At 41.3% G+C, this 19531-nt stretch overlaps 1 protein-coding gene across 8 annotated transcripts in view; it reads left to right on the plus strand.

Annotated features, from left to right (window-relative positions):
* CADPS2 (calcium dependent secretion activator 2) overlaps nucleotides 1–19531 on the plus strand; it is a 477558-nt gene that overhangs the window by 129959 nt on the left and 328068 nt on the right. For all 8 annotated transcript variants that reach the window (XR_009541940.1, XR_009541942.1, XR_009541943.1 and 5 more), the window contains exon 3: nucleotides 12976–13308. Coding sequence is in view for 4 of the 8 variants with exons in the window: in XM_060156782.1 (XP_060012765.1) it covers nucleotides 12976–13308 (333 nt within the window). In the remaining 4 variants the exon portion in view is untranslated. The remainder of the gene's footprint in view (nucleotides 1–12975; nucleotides 13309–19531) is intronic.

Raw genomic sequence — 19531 nt, forward strand, 5'->3', positions numbered from 1 at the left:
CACCTGAGAAGCAGAAACAGCTTAGGGCAATCCATGCACTGGACTGAGCAGTCCGCGCTGGCAAATGATAGTGTTTAATACCACCTGTTCACTAAAGGTCTTAAAATAACATACTAAAATGGTGGGCTGTAGATGAAATTCAAAAAAAGAATCATGTAGGGGCTTCCCTGGTGGCGCCGTGGTTGAGAGCCCACCTGCTGATGCAGGGGACACGGGTTCGTGCCCTGGTCTGGGAAGATCCCACATGCTGCAGAGCGGCTAGGCCTGTGAGCCATGGCCGCTGAGCCTGTGCGTCCGGAGCCTGTGCTCCGCAACGGGAGAGGCCACCACAGTGAGAGGCCCGTGTACCGCAAAAAAAAAAAAAAAAAAAAAAAGAATTATGTAAATTCCTCGGTTTGGATCCATAAAACCAGCTTCACAAACACTGGAGGGAGACTCAGTTTACTATCTTTAACATTGTAGCTGAAAGTAAGTACAAGAGGAGGACCATTGAGCATCTAAGCAGGCCATCTTACGGTGTGTGGCCTTTCCTACTGCATTAATAGCAGTGTTGCTTCTGTAACTAGAATTGCTGTCCTTTTCTTCACATTAATGGTGAGAATTTACTTATGTGGCAAATTCATTGATGAATCATTTCATGCATTCATTCATTAAATATTGGTTTGCCCTGGAAATACAGGGCTGAATAAACCCAATGCCCTCATGGAGCTTACTTCCTACTTTCTAGTGGAAATAAATTATATTAAAAAAATTTAATTTATTGAATAGTTATAAGTGCTGTGTAGAAAAACAATACAGGATGGGAACTTGTCAGAGGCAGAGTTGCAGTTTTAAATAGAGAAGGCTTTGTCAAGAAGATGAACAGCTGGACAAAGGCCTGAAAGGAGCGAGGGCCCTGTGCTAGAACACAGAGAAAAACTGGGCCATGTGCCAGGAGAGCCCTCACGCTGGTGAGGGCGCCCTGTCATCTGAGGAGTGTTTAACCTGGAAGGTTGAAGACAGTGTTAGCTGACTTGAACACCTGAAGAATGGCCTGGGGAGAATTTAGATTGTCTTTTCTCTTGCAGGGGTTACAAGTAGGTAAGAGAGTGACAGCTACAGGGAGAGTGTTGCCCCCTGGAAACAAAGAACTTTCAGGTAGTGGGTCCTGCCCATAGACTGGCCATTGCCTCCGAGTGCCGAGAGTTTCTCTTCCCTAGAGGAGTTCGGTGGTTTGGATGTCGTTTTGATGGTGGCGGCAGCAGCAGTGGTGAGGGAATTCAAGCTCTGGAAGGGTGACTGGATTGATACCTTTGAAGTCTTGCACAATCCTGAAAATCACATGTGGAGATTGAAATCATTGTTATTCCACCCATAGTTGCCATCTGGTGGAAAAACAAATAACTACAAGGTATCGTTCAACAGATATTTAGTGAGAGTCATTATAAGCCAGGGAAATGTAGTTCAGAAGGTTTGGGGTTTATTTTTCTCTGACTTAACAGAACGTTTGCTTTTAAGATTGATTTACTTTCCAGAAATTCTTTTTTCATTTTGGAACTTTGTCTGCTTGTAGGCTCTTGCCTTATCCGGAGCAAACCACTCGCAATCCTCAAGATGCATGTTTTATAAACCTTCCATCTGAAAGGACAGTAGCTCATTCTCTGGTAGGCTGATAGTGTTGTGGAAAATATAATTTGGTTTTTAGAAATATCTGCTCCCAATTTCTGTGTCAACATTAGGACATCATCCATCTTCTCAAAAAAAAAAAAAAAGTTTGAGATGATGTATCTGCAGCAAAGGACCTGTATTATTTTCAATCCATTGTGGATTATTTTGTAAAAACACAAGATCATGCATTTCACTAATTCTGAAATGTATAGTGAAAATAATTTGGACTGATGGAGGGGACGGATAGTTATGTGAAAGAAAAACTTGAGTAAAATGTTATTTGTGGAATCTAGGTTGAAGGTCAATGTCGGAACAGAAGAGATCGTTTGCTGTGGGTTTTAACTTAATGATTTCTTTACATTTGATAAAGGAATAGGATCAGTTAAGTCAGTGATGTTCAAACCACTACAAACTTTTTTCGGCTTTTCTGTATGTTTGGACATTTTCATAACAAAATACTGGTACAAAATCATGTATTAGGTTGTCATGGCAATGTCACATCACTGCAAGTTTCTACAGACATACTCTCTGTACTTGTCGGGGGACAGGTTACAATCCGTGGCATTGGTCCACGGATCACACTTCGCATAACTGATTAAAAGCTTATTTTACTGTATTATTTCATATAATACTCAAAAAAACTGTTTGAAAAAAGGGATATAATTCCTATTCCACTAGTGGCAAAACTGCCCGAGAACAGTTGAGTCTCTCAGCTTGTGTCACACCTTGAAGGCTCTTGGCTTATCAGGAGCAAACCACTCCGGTCTGATTTCCTTCCAGGTTTTGGTACATTCTTTCCTCGTCGAGAGGAGAGCAGTGCAGCAGATGTGAGGGTGAGGTGAACAGCATTACACAACCGGGGTTGGAATATTGTAAAGGTGGAAACAGCACATTTTCTTCCATACAATAAAGATAAATGATTTTAGGGATTTACTGAACATTAGATAGTATAAGACTGTAAATGTAATATACATTTAAAAAATTTACTTTCTGTATCATTATAATGAGGGCAAACTGCGTCCCCCCCAAAAAAAACAAACAAACAAAAAACCTCTTCATAGAATAGGCAGAACAAGGCAGCCCAACCCAGGAACTTGTAGAGTTTTCTAAAATTTTCTATAATACCATGAAACATCGAATGAAATAGGGGAAGGGTGAGGGGATTGATTAGGAGGGGGTGATGCCTTCTTTCACTTTATGTATGCATATAGAAATTGACTTCACAGGTTTACATTTATCATGCTCCCTTTTCCACTGTGAACATGATCTTTTTTTCCCGTTAAGACTTTCAGTCTGTGCAGATTGGAAGCCCAGCCAGTGCTCAGTGATCGTGCTTCTCTGTTTAGATTTGTGCTCGGAGTGAGTGGTTTGGTAAATTCTTCAGTTTCTGGCTCTGTAGTTACAGGGTTAAGGAGAGTTTGCCATCGGCTTAGGGAGATTTAAGCCAATCATTGAGTTGGAAGATATCTATAAAGGAAGACTAAAGGGTCTGCTATTAGCTAATATTAGAAGAAAAAAGCTTTATAAAAACCTTGTAATATTGATGATGGGAAGAGCATGTGTATTCTTTTTTCCATAAAAATAGTTTTATACTTCTCAAATCACATTTATGTTCATTTGGATGTAAACTCGCCTCAATTCCTACCCGCAGATAATGCGAGAAGTCTGGTAGTTTAGGGGGTTTACGTTTGCTTTAAGGGCTTTAGAGTTGATATAAGGGATTTAGATAAGTTATAAGGCAGGGTCCTTTGTGAGCACCTGCTTCCTAGTTTACACATAAAGGTCTAGACATATCACAAAGGTCTAAACACATTTTTTTTTTTTTTTTTTTTTTACAGATTGCTCTCAGTTTTAAGGTATGATTTCTTAACATTTGAAAAGGGAATGGGATTGGTTAAATCAGTGGTTTATAAACCTTGGGAATTCATGGATTTAAAAAAAAAACCACCAATGTCAAATATAGCCTCTTAGTTTTTTGCCAAGAAAGATCATTAACCACTACAACAAAAAAACTAACCCACAGTCTATTGTTAATAACATTGTATTACATAGAAGTGACTTGCACATACGATTTCTACTGTTAAAATATGGAGGAAATTTAGCTTTATTAGAATGACTTTGTAATCTTTATGTTCATTTCTTTACATTGAATCAGTGAAAACCTCATTCCACACTGGTCAAAACTACCCAGCCCCCTTTCGGATTTAATAACTTTCCAAAATCCATTACGACTATAAGAACCTCATTATTTTCTGTAAAATTTGAATATCCAATGATACCAGACCCTGCAGAGGCTTTAAAGGTGCAGTTCTAATGCAGTTCATAGTCTAAGCAGGGGAGAGATACAGTGATGCTGTACAGAACTTGCTTGCTTGAGGACAGGTATATTTCATACCTTCAGAGAGGATGGGAAGTGCTAAGAAGGCACAGGATGAAGAGCTGGCATAAGCTGGGGAAAGTGCCACAAAGGAGCAGAGGATAACAGGAGTGCATTCGGCCTCCTCATTCTCTGCATTCTCCCGGCTCCTTGCTCTGTCCCACTCAGTTTAATGAGCCACGAGTTGATCAGTCACCACACTTGATTGCATGGTGTGGGTTTAGATTTTCACTCCTCTACAATCTGGCTGTGTGACCTCGGACAAGTGTCTTTACCTCTCTATGCTTTTGTTTCTTACCTTTAAAACAGATGCTAACACCTACCTTATGTGTTTGAGGGTTAATATAAATAAAGCCCCTAGAGTAAATTTTAGCTGTTTTCAAAATGCAGTCTTGATCATGTGACTCTCTGACATATTTGGGTGGCATTCCCTGCTCTGGGGATAAAGACCAGATACCTTTCCAAGGCTTATAAAGCCTGTCCCTTCTCTCCAATCTCTTCTCACACCACTATAGCCTCATTCCCTTCACTGAAGCCCGCTGAGACCAGCCGTGTCCCACCCTACCCCATGGTCCCTTGGTCTCCCCTCGTTTTCCAACTGATTCCTCTTGGTCTTCATGCCTCCATTGACCTCCTCAGATAGATTCAAAGTCTTGCTACAGACTCTTACGGTGCCAGAAATGCTCAGTAGTATACATCAGGCTGCAGTCATTTTAGTTCGTGTAGTTTGTTTCTTCCACTGTAAGTTCTGTGAAGGCAGCAAACCCATGTCATTTTGCTCACCAGTAAATCCCCAGCACTGAGCACATTGCCCAGCAGGGAATATGTTTTGCTAAATATTCATGGAACAAGTGGATGAGGTACGGTAAGGGGGAGGAAGCTTGTAGAGAATGTCAAAGGCTAAACAAGCGGTTCCCTTTATCGGAAGAGAAAATATGTTCTCGGGAGCAGTGGAAGAGAAGGCTGGAAAGGTAGGTTGAGGGGGACTTGCATGGGTGAAGAGACTGACTCAACAGGGTGCCAACAGGGAATATAAGCCATTGACTGGCTTTAGGCGTGAGACGTGAACAATAGGAAATACTGGTATTTATGCCGGTAAACTGGGAATTATTTGATATCTAGTAAAATCAAATTCATCATTGTTACAAAAAAATTGATCATGAATTGATAACACCTGAAAAACAGTTTAAGAAACTGTTTCTCCATGGGCCGCATAGAGTATTCGAATCATTAGCCAGTATTTTATTTGTCATGATTCAGGAGAAAAAGGCGTCTCTTTGAAGTGGGGCTCTTGTACTTTCTCGGCGTTTTCCTGGCTGAACACACCTTGGCGGCCTTCCCGGGAACCATGTCACAGATGACCACAGTAATTTGGCAAGCAGATAATGTTTTTCTCATCGTATACAATCCTTTTGAGTCAAAGAAGCAATGCATGTTTCAGATCAAAAGCAGTATGTGAACAATAAGTACTTTTGTAGAAAAGTGTATTTGAGGTTTTATTTGGACAGCTGAGCAGACTCACCCTTTGCAGACACAGCTGCTCGTTGCAGTCACCACATCTCAATTGTGTTATCAGTTCACCATGACTTTAAGCTCTTCAGTAACTTCTTTGGTCTCTAAGCTGAGCAGGTGAATGGGAAGGGTGGCAGTTGGTGGTTCTCAGAGGGCCCACGTACAAGTTAAATCCCAGTAAAATGTGGAGAAAGGTAGCGTGTGTGGTGTATTATTTTTCTGATGTCCGGATCGTAACTCCCCACCCTCACCCTGCCACGCCAGGTGTGTATTCAGTTGGTTGTATATTCAGTGGCCTTTTCACAGGGAGGTCACTGATGGGTAATTCCACATGTGTTGGCCAGCACCCAGCAAAATACACGGTGTGCAGGGGTGAACCCGTGGTAGGAGTGGGGTATGGTGGGGTGAAAGAGTGCGTAAGGAGAATAAAGAAATGTTGCTTCTGGGTTCCAGAGGCAGGGATTCAGTCTCTGTTCTCCCAGTAACTTTGTGATCTTGGGCTAGTCACTTCTCAGCCTGACCACTTCATCTGTAAAAGAGAATGATAATGGAGAAAGGGACAGGGTGATGATGAGGATGAAAGGAGATAATATATGAAGAGCTCTAGGGAGACAGAATATCTGCTCATTGGTGGGTGTGTTGATATACTAAGTTCCCATGGCCGCTTCTGCACCAGGATGGCCCCCTGTTATGTGTTCTCCGGACAGAAGTTCACTGAGGATCCTGGGGCCTAGAGCAGAAAGCTGGCGTATGTGCACGCTTGGCTTGGAGAGCGGCATCTAGGACTAGCCTTTGCACGTGGTCACACTTTACCCGCCTTTAACTTGCTAACTGGTCTTATGAAAGGACACAGGATTAAGACAGTTGATATCTAATGAGACTAAATCCATCATGGTTACAGTTTCATAACTGATAACATCTGAAAAATTAAAAACTGTCATCTCTGCAAGAACAGCACAGATGGAGAATTAGGCAGTATTATGTTTTTAGACAAAAAACATCTTATTTTTCTCACAAAACTAGTTCTCTGTGGCATCACTCATCGTGCCTCCTTCCCTCTGAGATATCTTTCCCTCTCCCGTTCATATGGGCAAGGTTCATGTCCTATACTTTCTTCTGTAAGCAAGTAACTGAAACTCAGTAAACCATACTGGTTAATTGTTTAAATTATGCAGTTGCATGGAGAGGGAGATACAGTGGTGAATGAAACAATCTTTGGCTTCATGGAGCATACTGTCTAGTGAGTAAAAAGTAAGACGGTAATAGAATTTGCAGTTAAGTATTACAGTTACAAAGTGACTTTAAAGGAAAAAGAAAGGGTGCTAGGATTGCATACAAACAACATAGGATATGGCCGATTCAAGGTGATTCGGGGAATCACTGAGGGTCGACTGAGCAGGGATCTGAATAGTTGGTAGGAGGTAAGTTGGTGGTGGTGAGATGGACAGCGTGAAGTTTTTGAAGGAAGGATGGTGGAGGGCGGGGCATGGAGCTTGAGAGAGAGAGAGAGATTTGTGATGAAGGCAGAGTGATAGGTAGTTTGGAGCTAGTTGAAGTGTAGGGCCTCAGAGGCCTTGCTGATGACTTTTGGTGGAAAGTCAGCAAAGAATTTTTAAGCTGGAGAAGAATTTAAACGGCCAGATTAAAAAAAAAAAGATAGATACCAGTGAAGAGGATAAGTTGGGGAAAATGAGAGTAGAGTGGCTATCAGGGAAATTTCTAAGGCAGGAAGACCACTTAAGAGGCTGTTGTTCTTAGCCAGCTGAGTCACAGTGAGGGGCAGGAACGGCTTCTGTGGGGTGTGAAGAAGTGCGCAAGAATTTCAGAGGAATTCCAGGGTGAGCAGGACCAGCAAGGTTTAGGGACAAGTTGTATGTTGGGAAATAAACATGGAGGAGATGGTGGAGTTGAGAATGGTTTCCAGGTCTCTCCAGGAGGGAAATAGGTTTTGATACTCATTGAAGCAGGTAAGCAGGGGGTCGAGCAAATAATGGGACCAGTCATGAGAGTTTAGGGTGTCAGTGGGACGTGTCAGGAGAGCTGATGGGTGGTATTGGAGATGCAAATCTGAAGCTGAAGTGAGATTAGGAGGGGTTGGTGGATCACCCTTTGTGATGGTGTTGGGATTGGGAACACGTGCAAAGTGGAGCCCCTCAGACCTAACGATGGTTGGGATGGAACCTTAGCGAGGACACAGGGAGGAACAGCCTTCTGATGATGGTAGGCCTTCCTTTCTCCTCCACATCTAGGGCCAGGAGGGCTGTTCCTCATTCTTGCTTTCAGATCATTGCTCTTCCTCCCTCAGATGAAATCTCTTTTGCCTTCCGGAGTGCATTCCTGTTCACTGTTACCACTTATTACACTTGGAGTTTTTCGGTGTTTGTCCATCTCCTGGTTCCTCTCCCATGGGCATCCGTATTTTAGGAAGCCTGTGATCCAGGTGCCTGTCTAAATTCTCTTCTTTAGCCTGAGAGGATTCAGTGTCTATAGATAGTCATCACTTTTTTCAACAAACCTTTATTGATCCCTTACTATAGGCAGGCACTGTGTTAGGCGCTGGGTTCACTAGAAAACAAGACAAAGTCACTGCTCTGGTGGCTCTTGTATTTTGGGGAGACAGACCTACAGTAAATACATATGTGGTAGTGCTGTGTGCTAAAAAGAAAAACAGAGCAAGATGAAAGGATGTGATGGGGCTTCCCTGGTGGCGCGGTGGTTGAGAGTCCACCTGCCGATGCAGGGGACGCGGGTTCGTGCCCCGGTCCGGGAAGATCCCACATGCCGCGGAGCGGCTGGGCCCGTGAGCCATGGCCGTTGATCCTGTGCGTCCGGAGTCTGTGCTCCGCAACGGGAGAGGCCACAACAGTGAGAGGCCTGCGTACAGCAAAAAAAAAAAAAAAAAAAAAAAGTGTGATGATGAATAGGGGGAAGGGCTGGGGCTTCCTCTGAGGAAATGATGGTACTGACACCCATGTGAAGTAAGAACGTAAACCATGTGGATATATGACATGAATATGATAGAATACAGTGTAAACCATGTATTATCTATCGCTGTGTAACAATTTATTCCAAAACATAGCAGTTTAAAACAGTAAATGCATGTGATCTCACATGCATTTCTCAGGATTAGGAATCTGAGAGAGGCTTAGCTGGATGTTTCTGCTCCGGGTCTCTGAAGTTGCAGTCAAGCTGTCTGCTGAGATCACCTCGTGGCTCAGTTAGTCATGAATTTGCTTTCCAGTCCACTCCCCGTGGTTCTGGGCTGACCTCAGTTCATTGAGGGCTGTTAGACCGAGGGCTTCAGTACCTTGCGTCACAGCAGCTTGCACCCCCCGGGAATGTGATGGGAGAGTACACTGCAGGCTTCCACAGACTAATCTCAGAAGTGACGTACCATCACTATTTTCTGTAATCCACACCATAAGCTGCCTCTCTTTCCTGACCTGTCTCCCTCGTTGCCTACATGTCGTTTCCCAGTTCAGCTTTTTGCCTTCCTCTCATTTCCCTTTTCATCCAAGCTTTCTAGAAGAACAGTTTATATCGGGTTGGCCGTTCATTTGGGTTTTTCCATAAGACGTTACGCAACATCTTATGCAACGTCTATGGAAAAACCCAAACGAACTTTTGGGCCAACCCAATATTTGCCGTCTTAACTTTATTACAACTTGTCCTTTCCTCCTTCCGCAGATCAGTTCCTACTCTTTACCACTCTACTATCTTCTCTGCCAAAGGTGACCAGATGGTGGTAGAGACAATCAAATTTCTGCTGATTTCGCTTGTGGTACTTGATTCTCTTTCTCTCAGGACTGTCTCCCCTCTTGATTACAAATGTGTCATATTTTTCCTTCTGCTTCTGACGCTACCAGCCTCCCCTGGATCCAGTTCTTCTGCCAGCTTTATAAATATAGGTATTTCATGGAGTTTTGTTCCTCACTCTGTTTTTACTATACTTGGTCTTCAAAGCTGACCTCTACCAAAACTAAACTAGTAATCCAGGACCATGCCCCCCACATACCCACCACCATTTACAAGCAACACACACACACACGCGCGCACGCGCGCGTGCACGCACGTCATTCCACCTGTATTTTTTAATTATTTTTAGCTAGTGGAATCCAGACACCCCAGTAAACACTGTGAATCATATTTTCCCTGCCTTTACACATCCTGTAACTCAGCAGGATATGTTGATTGTCTCCCAGCTGTCTCTCCTCTGCCTCTCTCTCTTTAGCCCATGAATTGCCCTAGATGAGGCCCTTACTGCTTTTCACCTGGTCTCCAGATAACTGATGCCAATCTCTGTTCTGGTCAGTCGTCATCTACCCTTGATGCTGCTACCAGTTATTTGTCTAAATCTTGCTTCTCAGTATTTCAGCACCCAGGTTACCTAGCCATCATCGACTCCTGACCCACCGGCAGAGCTCAGATTCCTTGCTTGGCACACACTGCATTTGGCCATCTGGTCTCTGTTGGTCTGATTGGCACAACTTGTGTTCCATTCACCCTTATATTTGACGCTCCTGAAGTATAAAAATTCTTATGTTTCCTTCAAAAGGTCATGCGATTTGATGCTTCTTGCTTTTTACTTTTTCTTTTCCTGAAATGTATTTTCTTCTCCCTTTTCCCCTTGCTCACCCCACAGGTCATTCAAATCATGGGTCCTTTGTCCTGTTCCCCTCTCCTCCCTAACCTTGTCCCCCAGATAACAGAGTTAGTAACTTCCTTTTCTTTCCCCCCACCTTTGCATAGGTCTCTATGATTGCTCCTGCCCTCTGTTTCACTGTGTATCCTGTCTCTCTCAGGTGGTGTGAGCTGTTTGAGGGCAGGGTCTTTGGCTCATTTGTCTTTATGTCCCCAACACTTAGCAGAATGCCTGACATGTTGTTACCACTTAGTAAATGTTGATTAAATAACATGCAATTGGACTGAGTTCGTATGGCTTTAGGTATGGTTTTACAGAGGAAATTAAGACTCCAAAAACCTAAGTTCATCAGCGCCCTTGCTTCAAAAACACTGTTGGGTTACTTGGTAGAATTTAGCACTGACAGAAGAGGTTGAAAAAAATGAAATGCCTCCTAACTTAGAGTATTAGATATCAAGCAATTAAAAGGTTTTCTGAAGCCAATTGTAAGGCATTTATGTTGTGCTTTAAAAACATCTTGCCGTTCCAGCTTTATACAAATACCAAATTTTTAAAAGCTGTTTCAATTTCAAATATTTTCTCTTAGATATAGTGTCCCATGCAGCATTTCAGTATTTCTGTATCACGGTGCAATCTGGAGACAGAAACCACACGATAATCGATCAGGGAAAATTTGTTATGAACAATGAGGGGTTGGCTACGATGGGCGACTAAAGAATATAGGAGTAGCAGATACAGGGAGCAGAGCGCCCAAGGAAGGAGCAAATCTGGAAAAGCCTGGGATCCAGACCTCACCGGAGAAGACGTGGTGTATCCTACCAGATGGCAGACAAGTTCACTGCAGTGCCGCACCGGCAGGATTCACGGGAGCCTGCCTTCTGCAGTGCTGCACTGCAGAACTGCCCGGGAATCTGCCAGTGTGGGCGCGCCCTGCGAAGCCACCCTTGGGGTCTGCAGAGAAGCTGCCCCAGGGGTGGGTGCCACGTGCCTCCTGGTATAAGAAGAGAACCGGGAACCAGGGCCCTTCCTCCTCCAGTGTCCCTCCAGCACCCTCTAAAACTGTACCAGTGGCAAGGCCACAGGAAGACAGCCCTGGAAAGCAGTGGACTGACAACTGGCGCAGTCCGCCCCCTCTGACTCCTGAGCCTGCGTACGTTCCCATTTAACAAGATACAGCTGTAACAGAAATGAGAAAAATTATGTCCGTATAACATTTATCTTGAAGCCTAGTGCCCAACGAGAGTAGTGCAATTAGATGAGGATGAGAAAGAAGATGGAGAGACCCCTGTGTGTTTAGAGGTAGTTAAATGGCATTTTTAGATAAAATATTAAATATCTAAATTTTATTTTCCTTCATCTAAATAAATTAAAGACACTATTCTTATACTTGGGGCTTAAGAATTAGTTTTGGCTTAGAAACATAACAAATAAGAGTCTTTTTGACTGTAATCAAGCCACAGCTAGTAAAAAGAGAGGAAGCGCTGTGTCTATGTGTCATGCATGTTTGCCTAGTGTAAAATTCACCACTCCTAATTCAGTACGTTAGTTAACCAAAATATTCAAGAGTCAGGAATCCTCTCTGGCCATTGAGCAAAGATAGGAAACAATATTTTGTATGCATGGTCTGAAAAGAGGAGAAATTAAGTGGGGAGAAGGTTTGGGACCTGGTAGCTGAGATGCCAGTCGCTGGGACAAATGAGGCTGCTTTGCACAGACCACACATGCTGTTTGCCCACATGCAGACGGACATGGTAGTAGCATTAGAGCAATTAGTGGGGTCATAATTTGGGAGTACCTCAGTATCATGAGTCAGTTCTTAGGGAAAAGACTGACACGAATTTTTGTTCCATAAGCCTTAACAACGGATATAACTCATGGGGGCTGCATTAAATAGTCCTACGGGTTCTTTGGAAGGAGTTTTTGTTATTATAGGAAGAAAACAGGAATCAAATCAGTCTCATATGACCCCTAGAGGCTTCTTAGGAATATTGATGACAGAATAGATGTTTCATGAATCTTGGCCGATACTTGTTGATACTTGGGTCTGTGACTTAGAAGAAAGGAGAGATTCGAGGCCAAGTCTGATGTCCCTTGCACAGTATGACCTTATTATTACCCACCTCTTCCTACCCATTTCAAAACTGTCTCTCTCCCTGGTTGTCATTGTTTGTGCTTTATTTCTTACTTGATATTAGCGGACAGCTAAAAGTTTTAGAGTTTGCTTTTTCATCATCGATTTTTTCCCAGCTACAAGAAGTGTGTGAGAAGTTGGGGAGGTAGTGAAGTCAGGGGTGGGGACAGGTGTACCCCCCAGCTCTGGAGTAGTTTTGATTAACAGTTATACTCGGAGGGTATTGACTTGGATACTAGACTTACCACGCTACTGGCCTTCAGATTTTCAGACAATAAGGGACCTTCCCCTTGCTGAAGAACTAACCAGAGCTCCCAAGGACACATAGGGAAGTTGGGTTCATATCTCCAATTACCTTTTCAGTCGACTCTTAAGGGTTTCAGTTGTAGAGATCCCCATGACCTTCAGGTGGGGAACGTGTAGGTCAAGGTTGGGTCATACAAGTTCCTCAAGACTCATTATTTTCTCTCCTAAACATTTCAACATTTTAAGAGAGATGATTCGGAGCCTCCATTTCGTCATTAGTTAGTGCGTATTATGAAACATTTGAACCGTTGTGAATGTTTGGTGTCATGACTCTTGGATTGCTAAAAGCAGTTGGTGTTAGTGTCCATGCCTAATTGTAAGTGGGTTTTTGTTTTCTTTTGCTTTTTGTTTTGTTTTCAGGTTTTTCTGAAGAGTGATCGAGTGGCCAGAATGGTTCAGAGTGGAGGATGTTCTGCTAATGACTTCCGAGAGGTGTTTAAGAAAAACATAGAAAAACGTGTGCGGAGTTTGCCAGAAATTGATGGCTTGAGCAAAGAGACAGTGCTGAGCTCCTGGATAGCCAAATATGATGCCATTTACAGGGGTGAAGAGGACTTGTGTAAACAGCAAAACAGGATGGCCCTGAGCGCTGTTTCTGAACTTATTCTGAGCAAGGAACAACTCTATGAAATGTTTCAGCAGATTTTGGGAATTAAAAAACTAGAACACCAACTTCTTTATAATGCATGTCAGGTAAGTGATCATGATATTTCCTATTCCCCTGACTCACAGAATGAACACCAAGTCTTTACAAGCCTATGAAGATGTACTTTACTTTCTCTAATCACTTTGTTTGAAAAGGTGAGTGAAATTGAATTTTAATATGTCAAATAATGACATTTGGAAGAAGCTTTGAAAGAATTATTCGATAGGAGAAGAATATCTGTGCATTTTATTCAGTAAGTAATTTGTTCCATGTGCCCTATTTTAGGACATCAGATTTATACCTATTGGGTATATGTGTATGGGGCATGCCCTGAGTAGTAAAGTGAAAATCGTCTCTTATCTGAAGAAGCTTGGCAATTTATAATAAACAGGTATTCCTCACTGCAGAATAATTTTTCATAAAGGTATAATACTCATCTTCAGAGTTTTATGGAAGTGACTGAAATTTCAAAAATTTTTTCTTTAACCCAGCCAGATAGAAATGAATTGAAGAAGATTGCTAAACTACATAATTTAGAGGTGACAGAGTAAATGATATATTTTCTCTTCAGTTGTTATTTTAATCATACATATGAAAAACTAAATATAATATCATGTTTGTTCCATGTCTTTCATCTTTAGATCCTATGATTTGTCTAAATGTATTCCTCCCTTAGTTGTATTTTGTTTGCTTATTTTAGAGCTATAAATTATTTAACTGTGCCCTAATATACAATTTAAATTGCCAAAATTCTGGCATTTTAAAATTCCTGTGTTCATTAAGAGTCACACTTCTATAATGTACATATGTTTACATTTATTTTAAATCTTTTTGCAAATCTACTTCTCAATTTCTGTATTCTATGTGTATCATTTACTTTGCATTACTAATTTGTGAATCATTTCCAATGAATAAATTAGCAGAGTTAATTAATGGAAAAGCAGTGTGGAACCTTAACCCTGTGAACAATTCATGCTTTCACTATAATTGATTTTACTGCATTATTAAACCAAGTGGTGGTTTTGATAATATTGGAGGATGACTGTACAGCCAAAATCTTCCATTGTAAAAGAAACACAACTGGGACTTTCTGTTTTTAATGGAGCAGTAGCTCACTTGTATAGTTAAATATTGATGAACAAAATTTATTAGTAAAATTCAGATTCAGACATTGAGTAAATGTTTACCAAGTATTCAAGCCAAAAACTTTGCTAGGTGTTGGGGAAACCAACCTTAACTAAATAAAATATTTGTTCTCTATGTGCTGAAGTCTTAATAGAGCAGGTAGACCTCTAAAATAAGTTATTACAAATGCAGTAGAATTTATCCTGAATGTTACAGGGTCATAACATAAATTCCTGTGGACCTACGAGTTTATGTTTATTTACTCAAAATGTACTAAAATTAATCTTCTGTTTACTTTTAAAGATCACTTCTACAGCAAGGGTTTTGACCTCCTGGTTTCTGTCCTCTGTGATTTGGAACATATTGGGTTGGCCAAAAGGTTCATTCGATGTTTTCTGTCAGATGGCTCTAGTAGTGCTTAGTTGTCTTTAACTTCATTCAAAACAGTTTTGTTAGATTGTATTATGACAGCTGTCATAGCAGCACGCATTTAAAAAAAAGTATCAAAATTGGTGAATTTTTGTGTAGCCATTTTAATATTGAAGATGGAAGAAAAAACACATTTTCGGCATATTATGCTTTATTATTTCAAGAAAGGTAAAAAGCAACTAAAATACAAAAAAAGATTTGTGCAGCGTATGGAGAAGGTGCTGTGACTGATAGAACGTGTCTTTCGTGCTGGAAATTTCTCGCTGGACGTTGCTCCACGGTCGGGTAGATCAGTTGAAGTTGATAGCGATCAAATCAAGACATTAATTGAGAACAGTCAATGTTATACCACGCGGGAGATAGCCGACATTCCCAAAATATCCAAATCAAGCACTGAAAATCATTTACACCTGCTTGGTTATGTTAATCGCTTTGATGTTTGTGTTCCACATAAGCGAAAGAAACCTTCTTGACCATATTCCCACATGTGAGTCTCTACTTAAACGTAACAAAAACATTTTGTTTTTAAAACAAACTGTGATGGGTGATGAAAAGTGGATACTGTACAACAATGTGGAACGGAAGAGATCGTGGGGCATGCGAAGTGAACCACCACCAACCACACCAAAGGCCGGTCTTCATCCAAAGAAGGTGATGTTGTGTATATGGTGGGATTGGAAGGGAGTTCTCGATTATGAGCTCCTTCCAGAAAACCAAACGATTAATTCCCAACAAGTACTGCTCCCAGTTAGACCAACTGAAAGCGGCACTCGACGAAAAGCATCCAGAATTAGTCAACAGAAAATGCATCATCTTCCATCAGGATAATGCAAGACCGCATGTTTCTTTGATGACCAGGCAAAAACTGTTACAGCTTGGCTGGGAAGTTCTGGGGTTTTTTTTGTTTTTTTTTTTAGATTTTTTTTTTTTGATCTGAACCATTTTTAAAGTCTTTATTGAATTTGTTACAATATTACTTCTGTTTTATGTTTTGTTTTTTTGGCTTCAAGGCATGTGAGATCTTAGCTCCCCGACCAGGAATTGAACCCACACCCTCTGCACTGGAAGGCGGAGTCTTTAACCACTGGACCACCAGGGAAGTCCCGTGGCTGGGATGTTCTGATTCATCCGCCGTATTCACCACACATTGCACCTTTGGATTTCCATTTATTTCGGTCTTTACAGAATTCTCTTAATGGAAAAAATTTCGATTCCCTGGAAGACTGTAAAAGGCATCTGGTACAGTTCTTTGCTCAAAAAGATAAAAGGTTTTGGGAAGACAGAATTATGAAGTTGCCTGAAAAATGGCAGAAGGTAGTGGAACAAAAACAGTGAATATGTTGTTCAATAAAGTTCTTGGTGAAAATGAAAAACATATCTTTTATTTTTACTTAAAAACCGAAAGAACCTTTTGGCCAACCCAGTACTTCTAGTTCAAATCTCTATCTGTAATAATGGATTTATTTTTGCCTTCAGTTCTATCAGTATTTGCCTCATGTATCTTGATGCTTTGTTAGGTTCATACACATTTAGCATTTAGCATTGCCATGTCTTTTTGTGGAATTAATATATAAATTTGTGGACTTTATATAAAGTCCCTCTCTGTCCCTGATAATCTTTTTTTCTTTTTTGAAGTCTACTTTGTCTCAAACTAATATGGCTACTTCAGCTTTCTTTTGATTATGGTTACCAGGGTGTATCTTTCTCCATCTGTTTCTTTTTAACCTGTCTGATTCTTTGTTTAAAGTGGGTTTCTTGTAGACAGCTGCATATTACCTCTGGTTTTTGTTTTTGTTTTTGTTTTTAATCCAGTCTGACAATTTCTGTCTTTTAATGGGTGTGTTTAGACCATTTGTATATAAAGTGATGTAGTTGGATCACATTCTGCAGTCTTTTTAAGTGTTGACTCTTCTTTGCATTTGTTCTTTGTCTCCCCTCCTTTTTCTGCCTTCTTTAATTTTAATTGAACATTTATATGATTCCATTTTATATTCTCTTTTGATGCACTACTTATCTTTTTTAAAAAGTGTGTTTAGTAGTTGCCCTAGGGCTTACAATATGTATTTTAAAATAATCTAATCTAAGTCTACCTTCAAATAACACTATAAGGCTTCCAGTGTCGTCCAGCTCTCCCATAATAGAGAATTCTCAATTCCTCCCTCCCGTCCCTTGTGAAATTTCTGTCATTCATTTCACTTATAATATGCTCTGTTCACCAAACATATTGTTACTACTCTTGCTTTAAACAGATAATTTTTAGATCAATTAATAAGAAAAGTAAAAGATATATATGTGTGTGTGTATATATAATTTCACCTTCATTTATTCCTTCTCTGACACTTTTCTTTCTTCATGTGGATCCAAGTTTCTGACCTACATCATTTTCCTTATCTGAAAAACTTCTTTGAACATTTTTTGAAAGGCAGGACTACTGATAATGAACTCCCCCAGTTATTGTATATCTGATAAAGTCTCTGTTCTTTATCTTTAAGGGATAATTTCATAGATGTAGAGTTAGCTTTTTTTCTCTTTTAACATATTCTAAAGATTTCACTCCATTTTCTTGCTTGTGTGGCTTCTGATGAGCAGTCCGATCAAGCTCTTTTCCTCGATTCTCTGTAAGGTGTTTTGTTTGTTTTCTTGTCCTCTGGCTTCCTTTAATAATTTCTCCTTGGCTTAGTTTTCTGCAGTTCAAATATGATACGCCTGGGTATGAGTTTTTTGATATTTCTCCCGCTCGGTATTTTCTGCGCCTCCTGAATTTTAGGGGTTGGTGTGTGTCATTACATTTGGAAAATTCTCAGCCATTATTAATTCAAACGTTCCTTATATCCTATTCTCACCTTCTCCTGCCAGTATTTTAGTTATATTTGTTATGTCTACTTATGTTACTTGTCACAGTTCTGGGATGTTCCTTTTATTTTTTTGTTTGCTTTTTAGTTCTCTTTCTCTTTGCATTTCAGAGAGGGAAGTTTCGGCTGACCTTCAAGTGTCCTGATTCTTTGCTCAGAATCAGCAAGTCTGCTGATACGCCCGTCCCGTCTATTAGTGTTTTTGATTTCTAGCATTTCCTTTGATTCTTTCTTAGCGTTTCCACCTCCCTGCTTATATTATCCATCTGTTCTTGCCTGTTTTCAACTTTTTCCATTACAGCCCTTCATATATTATTAACGGTTACTTAAATTCCTTGTTAGTTAACTACGTCCGTGTGACATCTTAATCTGTTTTGGATGCATGATTTGTCTCCACCGACTGTGTTCCTTTTTCTTCTTTTGCCTTTTGGCATGCTTTGTATAACTTTTTGTTGAGAGCCAGACATGTTGTATCAGGTAAGAGAAACTGCGGTATATTCGCCTTTAGTGTGAGGATTTATGTTAATCTGACCGGGAGGTTGGCTGTGTTTAATGTTTGTTGTAGCCACAGGCGCAAGAAGCTTCACATTCTTCTAGTGTCCTTGTCTTTTTCTCCTGTCTTGACTTCGGGCTTCCCGAAGTATTCCTCTTCAGAGTCTGTATCTGCGGCTCTTTAACCGTGATCAGCTGTTTTTCTGGAGCGACGCTGGTGTTGTGGTAGGGTGCTGGGGAGAAGGCAGTGTTCATCCTACCATTTGGTAAAGTCTCAGTCTTTCCATGGGCCTGTGTCTCAGGGCTGTAACTTGCACAAGTGTTTCTTGTTTTTTTTTTTTTTTTTGCAGTACGCGGGCCTCTCACTGTTGTGGCCTCTCCCGTTGCGGAGCGCAGGCTCCGGGCCGCAGGCTCAACGGCCACGGGCCCAGCCGCTCTGCGGCATGTGGGATCTTCCTGGACCGGGGCACGAACCCGCGTCCCCTGCATCGGCAGGCGGACTCTGAACCACTGCGCCACCAGGGAAGCCTTGCATAAGTGTTTCTAACCTTTGTCCCCGAGTATTGTTTTCCTCCTCACCCACACCCCTTATTTCCTTCCCTGGCTAAAGCATCCCCCATTTGTTTCCTTGAAGTCTTGTCTCCTGTTCATGTTGGGTTTTTTGTTATTATTTTTCAAATAGACAAGACAGAAAGGCCGCAAAGGACTGCAGAGGGCAGCCTTCTCCTCCTCCAGCTAGAATAAGTTTTCAGCGTTTTCTTCTAACAAAGTCCTTTCCCCTTTGTTAGGGAAAAGAATCTAGGCGGTATAACAGTGGCTTTTCTCCCCCTCTTCCGGCCACGTTCCCAAGGGGAACCTTCTTGGAGCCTTACCATGAGAACTTGGTGGGGTCACTGGAAGAAAGCCCAGGAAAGTGTGGAAGCCCCTTTATGATTACAACCCCAGGAGTTTCTCACTCTCTGCACTCAGCTTCCAGTAGGTTGTCCGAATTACTAGTCAGATAAGTGGTTCTGTATTTCTGGCACCCCTTGACTTCTGCTTTAAATGTAGTATCTCTGTTTTTCCTGTGTCTCCAGATATTGGGTTAGTGGTTTGCCCTGAAAGCTCAGTTCCCTGATAAGTGCGGAAAAGTCATTGATTTTCAGCTTGTCCAGCTGTTTACTGTAAAGACAGGAGGCATGACTTCTCCTAAGCTCTTTACCTGTCTGAGCTGAAACTAGAGTTCTCTTCAGCTCTGAGATTTGAAAGAAAAGCTTAAAGATTTTTTGATTAACTTAAAGAAATTACAGAAATACTCATAAGTAAGGGAAGAGCTTTCCTTTGGAATAAGAATCATTTTACAGAAATTAAGGAAATGGATTGTTGAGAAAAA

Source organism: Lagenorhynchus albirostris, chromosome 8 (assembly GCF_949774975.1).
Source record: "Lagenorhynchus albirostris chromosome 8, mLagAlb1.1, whole genome shotgun sequence".
Taxonomy (NCBI): domain Eukaryota; kingdom Metazoa; phylum Chordata; class Mammalia; order Artiodactyla; family Delphinidae; genus Lagenorhynchus; species Lagenorhynchus albirostris.